The sequence below is a fragment of the Sinocyclocheilus grahami genome, unplaced genomic scaffold (assembly GCF_001515645.1).
Source record: "Sinocyclocheilus grahami isolate Dianchi unplaced genomic scaffold, SAMN03320097.WGS_v1.1 scaffold172.1, whole genome shotgun sequence".
Lineage (NCBI taxonomy): Eukaryota > Metazoa > Chordata > Actinopteri > Cypriniformes > Cyprinidae > Sinocyclocheilus > Sinocyclocheilus grahami.
The window spans coordinates 295,118-315,109 of NW_015505351.1; the positions used below are offsets into that span (position 1 = coordinate 295,118).

General features: G+C 36.3%; 2 protein-coding genes across 2 annotated transcripts in view; both read left to right on the forward strand.

Moving 5' to 3' along the window:
- Window positions 1-1,099: 1,099 nt before the first annotated feature.
- tfam (transcription factor A, mitochondrial) lies at window positions 1,100-6,468 on the forward strand. The gene is made up of 7 exons (XM_016283258.1): window positions 1,100-1,350; window positions 1,654-1,781; window positions 1,861-1,931; window positions 3,271-3,420; window positions 3,561-3,656; window positions 4,916-4,972; window positions 5,749-6,468. Exons 1-7 carry the CDS (start codon window positions 1,268-1,270, stop codon window positions 5,989-5,991), a joined length of 828 nt encoding a protein of 275 aa, XP_016138744.1. The 5' UTR covers window positions 1,100-1,267; the 3' UTR covers window positions 5,992-6,468.
- A 4,030-nt stretch (window positions 6,469-10,498) lies between these two features.
- LOC107593506 (protein bicaudal C homolog 1-A) overlaps window positions 10,499-19,992 on the forward strand; it is an 80,620-nt gene continuing 71,126 nt past the window's right edge. The window contains exon 1 of the mRNA XM_016283243.1: window positions 10,499-10,767. Coding sequence (XP_016138729.1) covers window positions 10,575-10,767 — 193 coding nt within the window. The 5' untranslated portion in view covers window positions 10,499-10,574. The remainder of the gene's footprint in view (window positions 10,768-19,992) is intronic.

The following is a 19,992-nucleotide window of genomic DNA, read 5'->3' on the forward strand; positions in this document are numbered from 1 at the left end:
CACTCACTACTACGAATCTACATCCCCTCCAGAAGTCTGAGATCCGCTAGTGAGCGACGCCTCGGGGTACCATCACAGAGAGGCTCAAAATCACTTTCCAGAACATTCTCGTTCACCATTCCTGGCTGGTGGAACGATCTTCCCACCCCTATCCGGAATGCTGAATCCCTGACAATTTTCAAGCGACAGCTGAAAACTCATCTCTTTCAACGCTACTTGACTTCATTCTAAATTTAAAAAAAAACAAATTTGTCTTTCTCTTTATTTATTCCTTCCCTTTCTAGCTTGTACTTATTTGAACAATGCCTGAAACTAGGTATTACAAGCACTTCCTGTATCTGTTTGCCTCTTTAAGAAGAATCGCTTTATGTATCCCCCAATTGTAAGTCGCTTTGGATAAAAGTGTCTGCAAAATGACTAAATGTAAATGTAAATACACTTTTAAATAACCAATTGCGTTCCACAGTGGTTTAAAGTTTTTTGTAATTTTTTTTTTTTATGTGAAATCTTTATTCTTATTAAGTATTAACGTACGAATAACTTTCATAATGTTAATAATATTTTAGTTTCATTGCTGGACTGAAGCAACTTAAATTCACTTTATTATGTATCTACTTTTTTATGAAGAAAAATCATATTAAAATGTAAGTATCAAATATGACACATCAGGCTTTCGATGAATGTTTGTTTGTACATCTCTCAATCATCATTGCATTATAAACAATTAAATTATATTAAAACTATGTGCAACTGATATGTATATGCATTTTATGTAAATAGCCTAATACTGTTATAAAAATCTCATTGATCTATAAGAATTACTTGCTTTTTGGCCACATAAATTACAGCAGCAGCATATTTTGGCTCAGTTCGGGTCCTTTTCTCTCTGACTTTTATTTTGTTATATGTCAGGCTTCAAAGGGTTAAAGCGTTTACGTACACCATGCACGCTTTACCAAATATAACTGAATAGCACAATAATACAGCGCTTCCCGCAAAATTAATAAACGAATATAATTAAATTGGTAAATACTGCTATTTCCCAAACGTTCTTTAAGTACAGGTACATCTATAAAATTTTAAACGAATAATTCTCCCACAATGCACTTCGTTTAGATGGCAGATGGAATGGCGCCTTTACCGAAGGAGGCGGAACTGTAATTCACGACCATAACATTCATTTCAAGACAGCTATTGTGTATCTTGTTCTCACCGTGCATATTAAATATTTGATTCGTTTTATCGGGGATATCACAGCACGTGTAGGATGGCTCCGTTCGGTTTGTTGTCAGTCGGTGCTAATCTTTTGGTAAAGTCTTTGGGTTTGTTCTCGAGTGCATCTGTTGTGAGGTGAGCATGCTTCAAGTTTAAGGTTATTGATGCATGACTTGTTTATTAGTTAATGTATCATATCTAATGAATTTTATTTTAGCAACATATTTAAATGCAGCTATACATTCATATTTTAACAGCCATATGGTCAGTTAATGTAAGATATATATATATATATATAGTGACAACGCTGCACTCGCTCAATAGCTAAAGTTAAAATGTAACTTTTTTGTAAGGTGTAAAAAACGTTTTTTTTAACAAATAATTATTCTGTAACATCCTTGACAATTTTTGTACAGTGACAGTTATTTGCAATTGTAGGTGTTCATGTGTAGCTCCAGTGTTAAAGAGTTTTAGCACCACAACCGGGGGTCCACCTAAGAGACCCCTGACAGCATACATGACATATGTGAAAGAGATGCATCCCACCATCAGCAGACAAAATCCAGGTATCCGCTTCAGTCGCACAGCTACCTTGCATTTCTGCTTTGTTTTGAAACAAGATAATGAACAGTCTGTTTTGTTCAGGAATCAAAAATGTGGATATTGTCCGAAAGCTAGCACAGCAGTGGAAAATGCTGACTCTTGAACAGAAGCAGGTACATTCTTGCTTCATGTATGTGTGTGTTCATATGTTTTAATTTATTTTGAGTAAATGTGCAGAATTTCAGCCTGAAATAAAATGTGTACATCTCCATTTCTGTACATTGTATATGTATACATTCATACATACATACATACATGCATGCATGCATCCAGGGAGCAATATAAGGTTGCTGTGGACAACAGACTGCTGATTTTGCAATAGAAAAACACCAATCAATATTTATAGGGAATTTGTACCTAGGGCTGTGTATTGACAGATTTCACAGATCTAGTTATTTAAATTTGGTTATAAATCATGTACAGAAAGTGTACATTTTTCTAAAGGAAAAAATCTGTCACAACTAATACTGTAAACTACACAGGGAACCCAATCAGCTGGTACTTTAATAATGTTAGTTTAAAATTATTAAATTGAATTGCTGTTTATTTTTAGATATAACACTTGTATAACTGTTGTATACAGTGATGTAAGTTGTGGCCTAATGTTAGAGAGTTGGACTCGTAACCCAAGGTTGTGGGTTCGAGTCTCGTACCGGCAGGGATTGTAGGTGGGGGGAGTACCACGACTGAGGTGCCCTTGAGCAAGGCAGCATAAATGGCTGCCCACTGCTCCGGGTGTGTGTTCACGGTGTGTGTGTGTTCACTGCTGTGTGTGTGCACTTTGGATGGGATAAATGCAGAGCACTAATTCCGAGTATGTGTCACCATACTTGGCCACATGTCATGTCACTTTTATATGTGGCCACAAAACCAGTCATAAGGGTCAATTTTTCGAAATTGAGATTTATGCATCACCTGAAAGCTGAATAAATAAGCTTTCCATTGATGTATGGTTTGTTAGGACAATATTTGGTCGAGATGCAACTATTTGAAAATCTGGAATCTGAGGGTGCAAAAAAATCTAAGTATTGAGAAAATCCCCTTTAAAGTTGTCCAAATTATGTTCTTAGCAATGCATATTACTAATCAAAAATTAAGTTTTCATATATTTACAGTAGGAAATTTACAAAATGTCTTCATGGAACATGCTCTTTACTTACTATCCTAATGATTTTTGGCATAAAAGAAAAATCTATAATTTTGACCCATAAAATGTATTGTTGGCTATTGCTACAAATATACCCCAGCGACTTAAGACTGCTTTTGTGCTCCAGGGTCACATATCATGTTTTTAAATGATATATTTTAGGTTTATAATTTTATTTTTGGGTAGACAATTCCTTCACTGTTATATATGGGCCACCCTGCTCTTTAGTTATTGCTATTGACATTGGCCATTGAAAAATTCCTGTCATCCACTAATTTGAGCTATTTCACATCCCTATATCGCAGCCATTCCAGGATGCATCTTCAGCATCCAGGGAGCAATATAAGCTTGTTCTGGAGAAATACAAAGCCCAACTGACTCCTGCACAAACTGCTGCTCTTGCAGTAGAGAAACGACAGAAAGTGGCCAAAAGAAAAGCAATTAGGAGAAAGAAGGTGAGTTTTGCCTTCCATTATGTAACTACTATACTAACCCACCAATGAGACACTTTACACTGACTAAATATTATTTAATTTCTTCAAATTAAGTATTTTGATTACCTTTATAGTAAAGGAATATTATACTTCACTTGTAGGAGCTGAACAGTCTTGGCAAGCCCAAACGTCCCAGGAGCGCCTTCAACATCTTCATGTCGGAGCACTTTGAGGAGGCAAAAGGAACTAATATGCAGGTGAAAATAAACTTTAGTTCTTCATATTCAAGATTCAGAGTTTATACAGTATGCAAACATTTCTGCACCTAAAATATAGCTAACTGTAGTGTATTTTGTATAAATAATTTCAATTATTTGTTTTTGTATCTGGTGTAATAATGTATTTGAAGTTCACAGTTTAACCAAAGATATTACAGACCATTAAAGGGTTAGTTCACCCAAAAATGAAAATTATGCTGTTTTACTCACCCCCGAGGCATCCTAGGCGTATATGACTTTCTTCTTTCAGACGAATCCAGTCGGAGCTATATTAAAAATTGTCTTTGATCTTTCAAGCTCTATTATTGCAGTCAGCGGGTGTTGCATTGCTTCAGTCCAAATTAAGTTAAATAAAAAGCGCCCATCCATAAAAAAAGTGTCTCACACGGCTCCGGGGGGGTGAACAAAGGCCTTCTGTAGTGAATCAATGCGTTTTTGTAAGAAAAATATCCATGTTCAAAACGTAATAATCACTTTAATGTAGCTTGCGCCAACAGTTGTACACAGAAGCAGTTCCGGGAGGATGACTTATGAGGTCTGCGTTGCGCATGTGCCGGTGAGTCTCGTGAAAACCAACGTTTGTTAACAGGATCAAGGGAAGCAAAGTTTCCTTACTTTAGCAAAGGAAAACCAGTCTCCTCTTGGCTTATATCGAAATCCTCTGACATTCTTCTTTACAAATCCTCGTTTTGTAATTCTAATTAGTGACCGTTGTTTTGTTTTAATCGCTCCGCTGCCTTTCCACGTGCGTCACTTCTGAGCGGCGCATGCGCAAAGTTGACCTCATACGTCATCCTCCCGGAGCCGCTTCCGTGTACAACAGTGAGCGCAAGCTAGATTAAATTGATTATTACGTTTTGAATATGGATATTTTTCTTTTAAAAAACGCGTCGATTCGCTACAGGAGGCCTTTGTTCACCCCCCGGAGCCGTGTGAGACATTTATTTTTATTTTTATGGATGGGCGCTTTTTATTTCACTTCTTTTGGACTGAAGCAATGCAACACCCGCTGACTGCAATAATAGAGCTTGAAAGATCAAAGACAATTTTTAATATAACTCTGACTGGATTCACCTAGGATACCTCGGGGGTGAGTAAAACGCAGCCTAATTTTCATTTTTGGGTGAACTAACCCTTTAAAACTAAACATTTGTGTAATTTGCAATTGAAGTATTTAACACAATATTTATTGGTTGCAACAAGTGGGTTAACTTGAATGTCTTTTCTTTTCTTTCCAGACGAAGATGAAGTCTCTGAGAGACGACTGGGAGCGTTTCAATGCAACACAGAAACAAGTGAGTTTTGCCTTGAGCATCAAAAGTAGCTCACACTACGGCTCTGTTCCATCATCCTGTGAGCTGCCTGCTGTCTTCTAAGACACCTCATAAACTGGCTGATTTAAAAACACTACGAGCAGTATCTCTGTGAGTCATATAATTAATAGCACTTACAATTAGTTATGCCACGGGGAGGAAATTATTCCACCGATTGTGACAATGTCGATATTACACCTCATATTTTACAAGAAAATATTTGCTAGTGATGCTCAGGATTGCATCACAGGATTTAACAGTAGGTCTTTACGTCTTTCCCTTTCTTTCAACAAAATGAATGCTTGAAAATGGTGGGCTCATTATTATTATTATTATTAATGAATAACACAACAACAATAAAACAGTACGTTGACAAACTCGCTTACATTAAACATAGAAAAAGATACAGAGCCCTGCACGTCATACAGACAAATATATATTTATTAGGGTAGCAAATTAAGAAGTCATTTTTACGACTACATTCATTTCATCGTTTTACTAAATTGTGTTCATGTACTAATTCATTCTCTCAATTTTGATTTAACAACAATCACTACAAGACTGCCATGATTTAATAAACAGAAAACTGTTTGGTGTTTGTCAAGCAATGTCATTCGTTTATGGCCGAACACTGCTACCGCGGCAATTCTACTCGGTTATCTTATAAAACAATACAAAATTATAAAGCAATTAATTGAACGCTTGCTATGTTTTGCAACAGATCTTTTATCTGACTTGTGTCACTGTTCCAATTTCAGATGTACATTCAGCTGGCAGAGGATGACAAAGTCCGTTACAAGAACGAAATAAAATCGTGGGAGGAGCACATGATAGAGATCGGAAGGGAAGACCTTGTTCGGAGAAAGGAGAGGAGAGCCATCAAAGCCAAAACCACTAAAGACATAAAGAAGAAATCCAAAGTAAGAGTGCTAAAGGCAAAAGCACCAAAAAAGAAGACTGGAACAGCAGTGAAAAAGACTGTGGAGAGCACCAAGAAGTGAAATGATGTTTGTTAGACAGAGCGTGTTGTACAAAGGCCAGTACCGTCCTCAATAAAAAGCTGCATTTATAGTGCTCAAAGCATGAAGGTTTTAAAACTGTGAAGAGTCCTTCATGACGTCTCATCCCTTTTTGCTGGTTTCATTTACTCAATAGTTTAGGTCCTGATTACGACTGTTTTTATTGTACTTGTATTGCTTTTAAGCTACTCAAGACCTCTGTTTCTTGACTGGCTATGAAACGTAAGACTGACATCAGTTTCCATTTGCTTCTTAGAATGAGTTTGTGTATCATGCTTTAAAAGAGGATGCCATGGTTTGTATAATGTCTTTACTTACAAAATAAACATGAACATTTTCTATAAAAGCAACAGGAGCTATTTACAAAAGAATGCTACACAACTTCATCAAAACGTTTAAAATTTCATAAGTGTGCTAAGGTTAGAGATATAATACAACCCAAAGTGAAAAATAAGTCATTTACTCGACCTCACACTCCAAGTCTGTATGACTTTCTTCATCCTGTATAAAACAAATTCAGATATTTTAAAGAATGTCTGAGCTGCTCTTTTCCTCAATCACCAAATGGGCAAATTAACATATTACATTATATGGAGGGAAAATTAAATTTCTCTTATAACATGAAAAGTGAGTACATGACAATTTTCATTTTTAGGTGAACTATCGCTTTAAATACAAATCAAGTGGCCTCAGGTTTAGGCTGAATATTATCTTATTATGCAATTGTCAACTCTGCATGAAACCTCACATTTTTTACATTTAAGAACAGTTATTTAAAATATAGTTTTAAATATTCTCGTGGGATAAAATCAGGACTTTGAAGCCAAGCTGGGATCAGATGGCAGTTTTGCTTCTTGCGGCAAAGTCTCAAAATCAGGTGAACACACCAGTTTGTGTGTGATGTTTCCAAGCACAGTCATGTCTTGTAAATATTGGCATCGGCCCGATATGAAAAATTATGCCGATATGTCTTGCCGATAAGAGGATTAACTCACATGTGCTCAGGGTGTCCTAGCCATTAATCAAGTCAGCAGTGTGTTCATTCTTGAAGCAAACGTTTGCCTTAAAGATTATTAGATTCACTGTTTTGGATTACTGCATTTAATTTGAGAATTCATGTACAAGATGATGCGTTCTAATGCCTGTCCAGTAAGGCGTTGTATTTACATAGAGGGGTGCTGTTGGCCTACTTGTAACAAAATGAAAGTAAAATACACAAATATCCTTAAGAAACTTGTGTTTCTGAATAAATAAAGCAGTATTAATGTCATAAAATCATGAGTATATTTTAATGCAAAGGTCAGAAGCTACAGCTTTGTAACATGACGCTTGTAAATTAAATCATTTTATATATACAGATTTATTCATTAATGTGTAATATGTTTGTTTTTTTAAAAAGAATCATGAGCTTTAAAAGATTTAGAAAATGTATACAATTCTTGCCTTAGACCATCTACAAATGTTAAATCTTAAAATAATATTTTAAGGTTACCACTGGCATCTTTCTGAAAAAAAATAAAATGCAGCGATTGATATATAGCTGATTTATAATTATTTTCAAAGCTTTCAATGTACTGTCATTATAAAAGAACTTCATTATTATTTAATTCGAACAAATTAAAAGTAATTATATTTAACATTTCCGCACAAGAGAGACTTGGTGTTGTTTCCAAACAAAAATAAATATATCGGCATCGGCTATCGGCTAAAATGAGTTGAAAAATATCGGCATATCGGATATCGTCAAAATTCCAATATCGTGCATCATAAAAAAAATTGTATCAGGTTCGATTTTCTGCGTTTTCGCATCCGTAGCAAGCATTTTGATAGGAAAGGATGACGAATACGAAAAAACGCATACGAAAATTTTGGACTCGGTGTGCAAGGACCTTTAGGGTCAAAATTCCAATATCGTGCATCCCTATCCGAAACTTTCGTCCATCATAAAAAAAATTGTATCAGGTTCGATTTTCTGCGTTTTCGCATCCGTAGCAAGCATTTTGATAGGAAAGGATGACGAATACGAAAAAACGCATACGAAAATTTTGGACTCGGTGTGCAAGGACCTTTAGGGTAAAAAATATATATATATATCACAATACAATAAATATATGATATTTTTAAGGCATAGTATGGAATATAAACTTACCAGAGCTTTAATTTGTGATGAGCGCTTATCTAGGGTCTTGCCTTCCTTTCTGGGTTTCTCTGGGCTCGGGGGTTTAGGTTGACCAGGTATGGTATCAGGAAGTTGAATAAACAGTAGTTCTTCCTTATCCGAAACAGTCAGCTGTTGGAACAGTTCTCCAACCGTTGGCTGCTGCGGACATGAAGATGTGCCCCTCACTGGCACAGGGTATTTCTGCTCAGCTTTGGCTGATTTCAGTGCATTATCAGATGCTGTCTCTTCTATAACTGCAAAAATGCCTTGGATTTTAGTTACTTGTTTAATGTAAACAGAACAAAAACTAGCAACAAAACAAGCTAAATAAAAATGACTGTTAGCATAAACTGAAACTTACATGAACTAGCTGCATCTGTTGACAGGAAGTTGCATGACTGATAGAGTGGAAGTCTGATTGGTCTTTGCTTGGGATCATTTTTTAAATCCAGGATCATCCAAAAACTGCTCAATTATACCAGGAAAAAGCATTAAAATGCTACTGATTAACTTTCAAGACTTGTCACATGATAAAGGGTCATTGAGACGTACATCATCTCGTTGGAGTTTTTGTAAAATTTCATTATATCATCCTCTGCGTTGCTCTTTTCCTTTTTAATGCATTTTGTGACGAGTGCAGGATCACAATCACTCAGGTTAGAGCCGCTCCAATTACCTGCGAGATCAAAAACAGGCACACGAAGGTTGACTTGATGAAATTTTATTTGATATTTAATATTCATTGCACCACCATGAGTCAGCAGTAAGTGCCAATTTATTGATTTGTATAGCACTTTTCACAATACACATATCTTCATGCCTTATAGTTTCATTTGGCAAATTAGGGCTGGGTGATAATGTACAGTAGTTTGATATAAAAATCAAGCTTTTGAGACTTGCTATAATTTAAAAATCACGCTACGCAAGTATACTGTACTGTATGTATGCAAATATACTTATATATCTAACTTCATATACAGAGCTGTGCAATAAAAAAGTTCACATTTTGTGACATTATAAACTACCAAGTAGTTGTGATTTGCTATATAGTATAGATTGCTTTACATGAGTATGATGTGTATGCAGGAAATTTGGACGTACTATATATCCAACTTTTATTATTTCACTAGATAAGTCATTAAGTTTATAGGCTTTATAAGTTTAAATATTATTTATATTATATTAATAAACTGTTGTTATTTTATCAAATGAATAAATAATTTATACTTATAATGTACTTTATATAATAATAATTTATAGCATTAATATTGTAAAATATTAATAGATTTATTTTATATGCATATATTATGGCATCATAATTGTCTCAATATTAAACTGTAGGCCTATTTTAAAACTACTGTTTATTATAACTAATTTAACAAATTATATTATATTATATTATTGTTTTATATACTAATGTTATTTGATCACATTGATGAAATATTTTTAAGCATTTATATTAAATTATATATATATAAAAATATACATATTCTATACTTACAGTATCTTACTTGGTATTATGTGGTTTCTTGTATGGTGTCATAATTTAAATAAGTCTTATTAGACTGTAAATTGTATTTTATAACTACTGTTTATTATAACGAATGTAATAAACTATATTATGTTATTTTATATTATATATTTATTTTATTTTGTTTATATTTGTTGTTATTTTATCATGAAATAATTTTAATGCATTTACATTATAAAATTATATAGTATTTAAAACATAATAGTGTGTATACACACACATACTCACGGTCTTATCATTAAAATATGTATTATTAATACTTTTATTAATATGAATCCTCTTTTAAATATTATACTATTCATAATATTAATACTATTATAAATCACCACTCATCTGATAAATCATGCTCGAGTAATTCTGTGTTCTCATGGTACAACTTAAATGAAAAAAACTTCCTACAATAATAGGAAGTTTCTATTATAATAAAAATACAAATATAACGATAATAGCCAAACATTAACATAAAAACGTTCAAATGTAAAAGTGTAAAAAAAAGAGTTATATAAATAAATAAATTAAAAATGAAAACAAAGTATTTGTAAACAGTACCCTTGCATGGTGTCTCAAAACTCAAAACGTGAGCTGCTTATCTAGACATATTTGGGGGCATCATATGCTGACTCCTAACGGGCCAAAAATGGTGTTTAGAAGACAACTCACTAAGTTTTGTGACAGACCCCTTCCATCCACCCTTCCTCTGGCTCATACTGAACAAAGGGCGGCGCTCTGCTTTTGCCTGCCCTCACTTTATAGTCCTCCGGTCAATGTAACGTCAAGTCACACAGAGCCCGTGGCCGCGATGACTGGCGCTCACTCTCCGCGGGAATGATCTGATCTGACGGCTGCGGAGAGTCAGCGGTGCTCTGTGAAGTCATGGCCGCTCAGTGTGAACCCTTAAGCGGATACTTACAGCAGTCCGATCCGGGCTCCAACAGCGAGCGCAGCGCGGATTCCCCTCTGCCCGTGTCTGAGGATGACTCCAGCGGCCCCACGGCGCCTCCGGACCCCGAGTGGACCGAGGAGAGGTTTCGAGTGGACCGGAAAAAACTGGAGATCATGCTATTAGGTAAAACTGTTGTTGCCATGACAACTCTCACCAATTTTAGAGAGTTTAGAAAGAGTTTGAAAGAAACAAACAAACACTCTGCAAGTAAAAATGCACAATTGCTGTTAATCATTGTTATATAACTGAACAAAATACTGTAATGCATTGCAGTTATGTTTCTCTTTTCTTTTGTTCAACTCCAACTATAGTTTGGAAATGGATATATCTGTCATTTAAACATATTTAAGGATTGATTGTTCAAATTATTGGGGGTATAGTTTTTCTGATTTGTAATGTACGCCTGTAAAATACCTACCTTTTCCACAACATTATTGAATATATGCTTTTTATTTAGTTTTTCTGATATTCAGGTGTGTAGTGTAAAATCCCAGTTTTGTTTTGATGTAAAAAAGAGAACTGTACTGTATTCTTTCACAGTATGTGTGTAGTGACCAACTCAACCAATAGGGGGCGCAAATGTTAACGCATTTCTGCTTTTGACATTAGCCTTGAATGTTGTGTTTTCAAGTCAAGTCTGCTTTATTGTCAGTTCTTCCACATGTACAGCACATACGCACAGAGTTTTCCTCAATTTGTTGAAGTAATTTTAAAACAAGCGACACTGTGATCAGCTGCTTCAGAAGAGTGGAAGATGGAGTTAAATTCAATTTTTGGACAATGAGTTATCACATTTTTGGCTTATGATTCTGACTGCATGTGGGTTTCACATAGTAGAGTTAGGACTGAGCAAAGAACATGTTGTATTGGTTTAAAGTAGAGACACAAATCATTTATAAATGCCTTTTTTAATCTGTTGTAGTTTTGTTTTTCAACTAGTGAATTTATCAAGCAGTTGATACAAATCGACAAGGACTTCTCATTCTCTCGGCTCTGTAGGGATGGTAAAACGCTTTGAAGCTCTCAGTTTTAATACTTTGTCCATGTCGGGTCATGCTTTCCATGTTGTTTCATGGCTCTGAGTGACTTCAGACAGGGACATCATCGTCATCATCCTACACTCACAAAGTCTCTAAGTTCAGTTCACCACAGCAATCCTTCCTGCTGAGGACATTCAGCATCTCCTAGGTTTTAGAGTGTATTTGATCAACCTGCTTGCTGAAGGAATGCTATTAGGTTTGGGATTTTCCTAGAAGACGCACAGAGAAGCTTGTGTAAATTATGGGGATATATTTTCCAAACTAAATGATAGGAATTCAGCATCACTCAATTCGATATAAGATCAGTAAAAACTACACTGTAAAAAACATTCCGTAAAATTTACGGTAAAAAAAACGGCAGCTGTGGTTGCCGGAATTTTACCGTAAAAAAATACGGTAGCAACGTTTTAGGTTTTACGGTTTTAACTTAAATTTACAGTTAAATACCGTATTTTCATTAACTGATATAATGTTAACATACCAACCTATTGAAGTACTGAAATCTGTTTTGTATCTTTGTAATACACTGATAACCACCAAATGCAAGTGGTGATGAGAAAGTCACATGATGAACCAAAGCCCATCACAAGCAGTTTTTAAATAATAACATATATAGAAGGTGCACAGTGTCATCCACACAAACACTAAACACCATCATGGTAACACACATGACACTGAAATAATGCAATAAACATTCATTTAACAACATTAGGTGTAACACACAACCCTAATATACAAAACTGATAAGAAAAAACTAAGAAGAAACTGTTATTTCAACAAAAAAACATCAAATTTGAAATGTAACGCAGGGAATTCTGGGAATGTCAATTTACGGTTATTCACTGTAAATTATAGTCTTTTTCACTTCCAAAAACATTAACCATTTAACAGGTTTTTACTGTAGCATTTTTACAGTCTTTTACCGTTAAATTCACGGTCATTTTTTACAGTGTAGAATCACAAACATGACCTTGTGTTACATATCCAAACCAACCCTTCTATGATCCATAGAAGTAGAAAGCACTTTTATTGTGAGAGGGGGGGAAAAAATACATTTTTGTTTTTCTTTGAATAAACATTCTATTATGTCATATTGTACAATTTCGTCAATGGATGTATACTTCATTGGCAGCTGTTACAAGATTCTGTTGTTGTTGTTGTTTTTTTTAAAGAAGGACTCAAAAGTTGTTAATCATAATAGCAATTTTCACATATTTTAAAGTTGCAGGTGACTGGAAAGAACTGCTCACCGTCTTGTTTTCAGAAATGTTAACATCACAGGCGTTCGCTCCAAAAGCACTTAGTCCATCACATATAACAAGAACAGTTAAGCAACATTCAAGACTGATTTTATTAAGCTTATTTTACCTCTTGGATGAGAACAACTATTAATCATTTCATTGTATAACTATTTTAGCTGGCTCATGTAGAGGAATGGCTCACTGTCATTATGGAATTATCTGAAATCAGTAATGAATCACATAAAGGATGCCTGAAATTGTTTTCTGTTCCAGATGTGTATTAATTATTAAATTTGTGTAGATTATGTCGAGAAGGAATGTGTTCATACCAAGATGAATTGTGAGCTGTGTCTGTTTAATCTTACGTTCACCGCACCAGTGTCCAAATGATATACATGCTTATGTTCCTGAGGATCAGCACCCATATAATGCAATATAATACATATTACATTCAATATTTAATTATGCATGATCATTTCGCGAATATTTATATTTTAATTGCCTTCTAAAGCTCACAAGTTAATCATTCAACACATCAATTATTTTTATTATTTTATTCAGACAAAATAGTAGCGAATTTTAATATCACTTATCAGCTATAGCATGAAAATAATTATTGATAGGTATATTGGTATGGGACAGAATTTTAGAATTGGTGCATACTGCATACATAATAATTTTGTTGCATTTTAGGATGCAAGTTTCTGTTTTTTCATTATAGTATTTCATTATCTTTCATTAATATTAAAAATATATAAATCAATTAGTCATTGGTAAAGATAAATAGTAGCTACAACTGAACTAATTCCTTCTTTATGCAAAATTTTTGGCTTATTCTTGTAACATCCTGCTTTATTTACTCTGAGACCAAATGGTAAAGAGACTCATGGAAACAAGCGAGATGGATTCAGAGTTGGGAGCAGTCAACCCAATTGTTCACGCTATACTGTAGGAAAGCAGTGGTGACGCTGAAAGCCCTCTTCATGGGTCAAAATAAGTGTTTAGCAGTCACTGACTGCGTATTTTGGAGATTGTTTATTATTACAATTTCTTGACTTTGTAGATAGAGTTTGCTCAATAAAGGAGTAGTTCCCTCTGTCCAGTCTACATCAAGGACTTTGGGTTTTTCCAAATTTCCAAAGCTCAGATTGTTTTGCATTACGTGTCTTAGATGAGATGGAAACGGTTTCTCTTCCCAAACCTTGGCTAGAGATTTGCAAAAGTACCCTTGCAAAAGAAATTCCCAAACAAGTTTACATGACAGCTCACAGAGTCAACGTCTTTGATCAGTGTAAGTTAGACTCGGGCACCGAAGTGAACTAGCAGTCTGTTTGAGAGTCCAAACAGGAAGGGATCAAATGCCTTGTTTAACAAGCATAACTCTTATCACAGATGGGACTGATCCATTCTGGGGAGCCCAAATAAAACATTGTTGCTGCCTGGTGATTTTGTAAAACACTTCAGTTTTTATAGCGTGTTTATAATGTGGGAATTTTAGGTCAACTGTTTCACCAAGACATTAGCTTTTGGGTTTGGCTTTAGAGTTATTTTTCCCATTTTAAAGACGCCCGTTTACTAGGATTATCATTTATTTACTATGTATCCTTGCTTACTAAATTCCTAGTAAACTGAGACATTAAAATGGCCTTCTATTTATGGAAATACAAAGAGTACATTCTGAAACTGCTTGTGTGTTAAGTGTACTTTGGCTAGCTGTGTTCTGGATATGTTTGTGCGCGCGCTTGGCTCAGGCCTGGTTAAAAAGTTCATCTTTTTGTTGTCTGTTGGATGAAAGTATAGAGACAGGAAGTGAGTCCGGTGAGGAATGTGCTTGGGGCTAACTGTCCCCTGGATGGAGGCCTAGGGAAACACTGTTCTCTTTAGCTTTCAGAGGGTAAACGTGGCATTTTCCCCAAGAGAACTACTACTGAGGTCAATCGCTTGTGGCCTTGATCTTGAGTTCATAGCGGTATGGCGTTTTAAGCACATCGGACAGACAAAGCAACTCAGCTGGCACGTAGCAAGCCTAATACAATGCAAAAGGCCAATAAATGTTGGAAAGTATGGAAATCAGTCTGTAAAAGGTGGTTGAATCAAGTATATTGGGACCATTCAGGAAACCCTGGCTTGTGTTGTTCGGGTCTGAGAGACCCTTGAGAGGTGGTGGGTCGAAGAGTCCCAGTGCTCACAGCGTATAATTCACTGCAGCTGTTGGAGAGTCTCTGTTTTTAAAAAATGCTGGTGCGGACCAGAGACTTTGTTATGACAAGGAAAAGAACGAGCCATTACACTACAGCTACTAACTCAACTCATCTGAGTCGAAAACTACTATGTAGTACATATTGGATTGTCACATTTTGTTTATAGGCATGCCTGTTGTTGAGGAGACAAAAAATTATTTTATGCATTGGCATTGGCATTATATGCAAAAGTAATCAGTAATTACATTTCCTAGTTTGTGTTTAGGTGATCCTCTCAGTTCATTTAAAACAATTTTGTAGAATCCACCCAAGAGTTTCTCAGAATGAGTAATGTCACTGGCATTTTCATTTTAATGCACATATTGTGCTTAAAAATCGCACAGTTTAAGGTGTAAGTTATAGGATGAATTATTTCCAGGATTTCTGCATGCCTACTGGCTGTGGTTTCCCAGATATTGGCTTAAAGCAGCATTTAAGCTTCCTGCAGGGTCAATGACGTGGCACTTTTGTTTTGACGAGAATTTGCATTAAACATCCAGTATGTTTATGTTTAGACATGCAGTGGGAGATAGTTTTAATTTCTACTTTAATATTCATGTAGTTTTTATTATTTGTGCTATTTTTCATATTTGAATTCAATTTATTTAGCATCGAATTAAAAATGTCAGTGTTATCAAAATGTAAAAAAAAACTGATTTAAAGGCTAAAATTCTTTTAAAAAAACTACAAGACAGTGTGACTGTTTTGACGGTATAAGTGACAGATATATATTTTTACATACATCCAAGTGAATCTGGTTTTCATAAAGAAAAGAAATGTAGGGCGGGGGCTTGGTTCTATCCATCAGTTAGTCTCGGCCTCAGACGTCATGCCCACGGAACATTGGCTGAACATCTAATACTGTACATATGGCACACAAAATTGGAAACACTTTTGAAGTTATCATCTGATTGGTTGAATTATACAGGATTTCCGCGTGTGGCACATTCTTTAGTGTTCCGCCTCAATACAAATATGTCGTGACGCGAAACCCCCCCATGGAAGAAGAAAGTCATCATGTTTACAACTGTGACAACATCCCCTTTCACACATATAGACTTTACTGGTAAATTACCAGTAAATTACCATTAAGAGATCATGTGTGAACCAGACCTTTTCAAAAATACCGGTAAATTCGTTCTGGCAATTCTACCGGTATGAGAAGTTGTAACATTACCAGTAAATTGCCGGAATGATGCTGTGTGTGAAGGCAAAATGAAGATCTTGAGCACATACGAGTTCAGAACACGGTGACGTAAGATGTCTTCTCAGGGCCAATCCAGAGCTGGGCCAATCATAACATTCTGACGCAGATGACGCATTTACTCCATGCGGTGCAGTTCGGTTTGAAGCCGAAAAATGTCTCTGGGCCAAAAGCGCTGCATGAATGTGAACATTTGACACAAAAATGAAAACATCAACAAAAACACTGACCACATATACCCCTCCATACAACACTGGAAGGTACAGCCATTTAAAGGTCCTTTCTGGTTAATGATCTCACAAAATTTACTAGCAATTTAAAACCGATGTGTGAATGGTGTTTTACCGGTAAAAAGACAGAACATCGTTGCCTGTGTGAACAGCACATTTTTGTATTTACAAAAAGTTGTTCCGGTAATCTTATGGCAATTTACTGGTATTACTGTGTGAAAGGGGCTATTGAGCGTTTATCAGGATCAACTAAACACTGGGTTTTCAAAAGCATGTGAAATATGTAAAGTTCGCAGCGTAAACTTTAAAAAATATGTTCAAGAGTTTTATACACAGGTCTATTATTGCGGGGACATTTCCACGTCCCTAAACATGATGTGGCACAAAAGCGGCCAAGGTTCCCAGACTTTCTGCCATCAGTCTGAAGGACTGGCTACACAAGACTATCCATTAGTTGTTGACTGAATGGAGGCGGATTCGAATGCGAGTTTACAGTCAATTATTTCGGTTTGAAGCCGAAAAATGTCTCTGGGCCAAAAGCGCTGCATGAATGTGAACATTTGACACAAAAATGAAAACATCAACAAAAACACTGACCACATATACCCCTCCATACAACACTGGAAGGTACAGCCATTTAAAGGTCCTTTCTGGTTAATGATCTCACAAAATTTACTAGCAATTTAAAACCGATGTGTGAATGGTGTTTTACCGGTAAAAAGACAGAACATCGTTGCCTGTGTGAACAGCACATTTTTGTATTTACAAAAAGTTGTTCCGGTAATCTTATGGCAATTTACTGGTATTACTGTGTGAAAGGGGCTATTGAGCGTTTATCAGGATCAACTAAACACTGGGTTTTCAAAAGTATGTGAAATATGTAAAGTTAGCAGCGTAAACTTTAAAAAAATATGTTCAAGAGTTTTATACACAGGTCTATTATTGCGGGGACATTTCCACGTCCCTAAACATGATGTGGCACAAAAGCGGCCAAGGTTCCCAGACTTTCTGCCATCAGTCTGAAGGACTGGCTACACAAGACTATCCATTAGTTGTTGACTGAATGGAGGCGGATTCGAATGCGAGTTTACAGTCAATTATACAAAAGGGGCAGAGTTTAAGCAAACAAAATGATTGGAGAAGTCCTGCATGCATCATTGAAAAGAAGTCTGTTTTAAACATATTCTTTTTTTAAATAGGTAGTCTAAGGGGCCTTTTACATTGGGCACGTTTGCTGCAGTCCAAGCTTAAGTGCGATTGTTCCTGGCACCCACCTAACCCCAAACAACCCCAACCCTCCCCCACCCACACCGGCGTTGGTCTGGTTTCATACTCACTTGATTCTTCCAAACTCTGGTGCTTCCAAACGTGCACAGCGCATGATAGAAAAGAGAACGTTGGTGAATATATTGTCTTTTTTAATTGATTTGGTGTTATTATGTGTGGCAAAGTGAACAGCACATGCGTTTACTGTATGTGTGTCGCATGAAGTCTTGCAAACTGACTGTTCTGAGGAGACAGCTGATTGTGAGCCATTCATTTGCCACTCTGATTGCTCTCACTATACGCTTGTACCCCACTGTATGCAGTGTAACAGCATTACACTGAATGCTAACTCTTGCTCGTATCCAAAGTAAATCATAACCACTGTCATCCCTTACATGTGTTTTGTTGAACTAATGACATCATCATCAGCTAAAATGCCTGCGCAGATTACTTTACCTTCTGACCAAGTGTGCACCCGAGTCCGAGTTGCTTTCACGTTCACTCGAACCGTGCCATAGTTCCACTGCAACCGAACTCAGACCATCTCCTTCAGGTAGTCTCGGGTTCGGTACTCCGGTGTGCTTCCGGGTCCACATGACAGATTTCACATTCATATTTTTTCATGCAAACCACACCCTGTTTCGAACTAAATTGCCGGTGTGAAAACCCTCTAAATGACACATATGCATAGATAAATCCTTCACAGTAAGATCTAAAACATGCATTTAGAAAATAGATGAATTGTAAACATTACATTTTACATGTACATTTTACACTTATAATTATTTATTATATGGCCCAAAAGCAGATAATCTCCAGTATGTCTGGTTTTAAATGGGAGACTCTTAAATTGACCACTCCTATTGGTGGGTCATTATCCCAGTAAACAGAGCCAAGAAAGGCAGCTGCCGATAATGGTTTCTCAATACACTGCCAGCTTTTGGTGGATAGTGCGTACGTTGATGGTATGTACCCTCCATCCACAGATAATCTGGAGAAAGTGTGCATTCTTCCAGACTGACTCACACTGAGCTAGGACATGTGAACAATGTGCCACAACCTGCAGACAAACTGCAAGCTTTGTTTATAATTTTTAATGGTTTTCGTTAACTTTTTTACGGGTCAGAGACAAAGGATATCCGAGTTGATGAAAGGAAAAATCTTGTAAAACTCAGTATGTGCCGGCCAAGTTCATGGAAGGCTAATCTTTGTAGTCTATTCGTGTTGGTTTCATACTTTTTTGGGGAAATGTTTATTCCATTTTTAATAATAGGTTTGATTGAATTGCTCATTGCTCATTGTTACTTCAAATTTGCTGCTTAACATAGACAAGGCCCAATTACTCAAAAATGTCAAATGGTGCAACCAATTAAAAGTGATAAAAAGGTATCTTCCTTGTACTTTGACTGAATGTCATAAGTATTTTTTATGTAAATACGTGTTTTTAATTATTTTCAAACTATTATTTCAAATATATGCACTGAACAAAATTATAAACGCAACACTTTTGTTTTTGCCCCCATTTTTCATGAGCTGAACTCAAAGATCTAAGACTTTTTCTATGTACACAAAAGGCCTATTTCTCTCAAATATTGTTCAGAAATCTGTCTAAATCTGTGTTAGTGAGCACTTCTCCTTTGCAGAGATAATCCATCCACCTCTCAGGTGTGGCATATCAAGATGCTGATTAGACAGCATGATTATTGCACAGGTGTGCCTTAGTCTGGCCACAATAAAAGGCCACACTGTAAAATGCGCTGTTTTACTGTATTGGGGGGTCCGGGGGGCAAAGGGGGTCCGAAAACCAGTCAGTATCTGGTGTGACCACCATTTGCCTCACGCAGTCAACGTTGTGGATCGAGTGGCCCATGGTGGCGGTGGGGTTATGGTATGGGCAGGCGTATGTTATGGACAACGAAAACAGGTGCATTTTATTAATGGCATTTTGAATGCACAGAGATACCGTGACGAGATCCTGAGGCCCATTGCTGTGCCATTCATCCACGACCATCACCTCATGTTGCAGCATGATAATGCACGGCCCCATGTTGCAAGGATCTGTACGCAATTCCTGGAAGCTGAAAACATTCCAGTTCTTGCATGGCCAGCATACTCACCGGACATGTC

Bases quoted from the DNA above. Each gene is read 5' to 3' on its own strand.
- tfam (XM_016283258.1), top strand. From the start codon at position 1,268: ATGGCTCCGTTCGGTTTGTTGTCAGTCGGTGCTAATCTTTTGGTAAAG. The intron at 3,657-4,915 runs GTGAAAATAAAC...TTTTCTTTCCAG, and splicing joins CAAAAGGAACTAATATGCAG to ACGAAGATGAAGTCTCTGAG. The intron at 4,973-5,748 runs GTGAGTTTTGCC...TTCCAATTTCAG, and splicing joins TCAATGCAACACAGAAACAA to ATGTACATTCAGCTGGCAGA.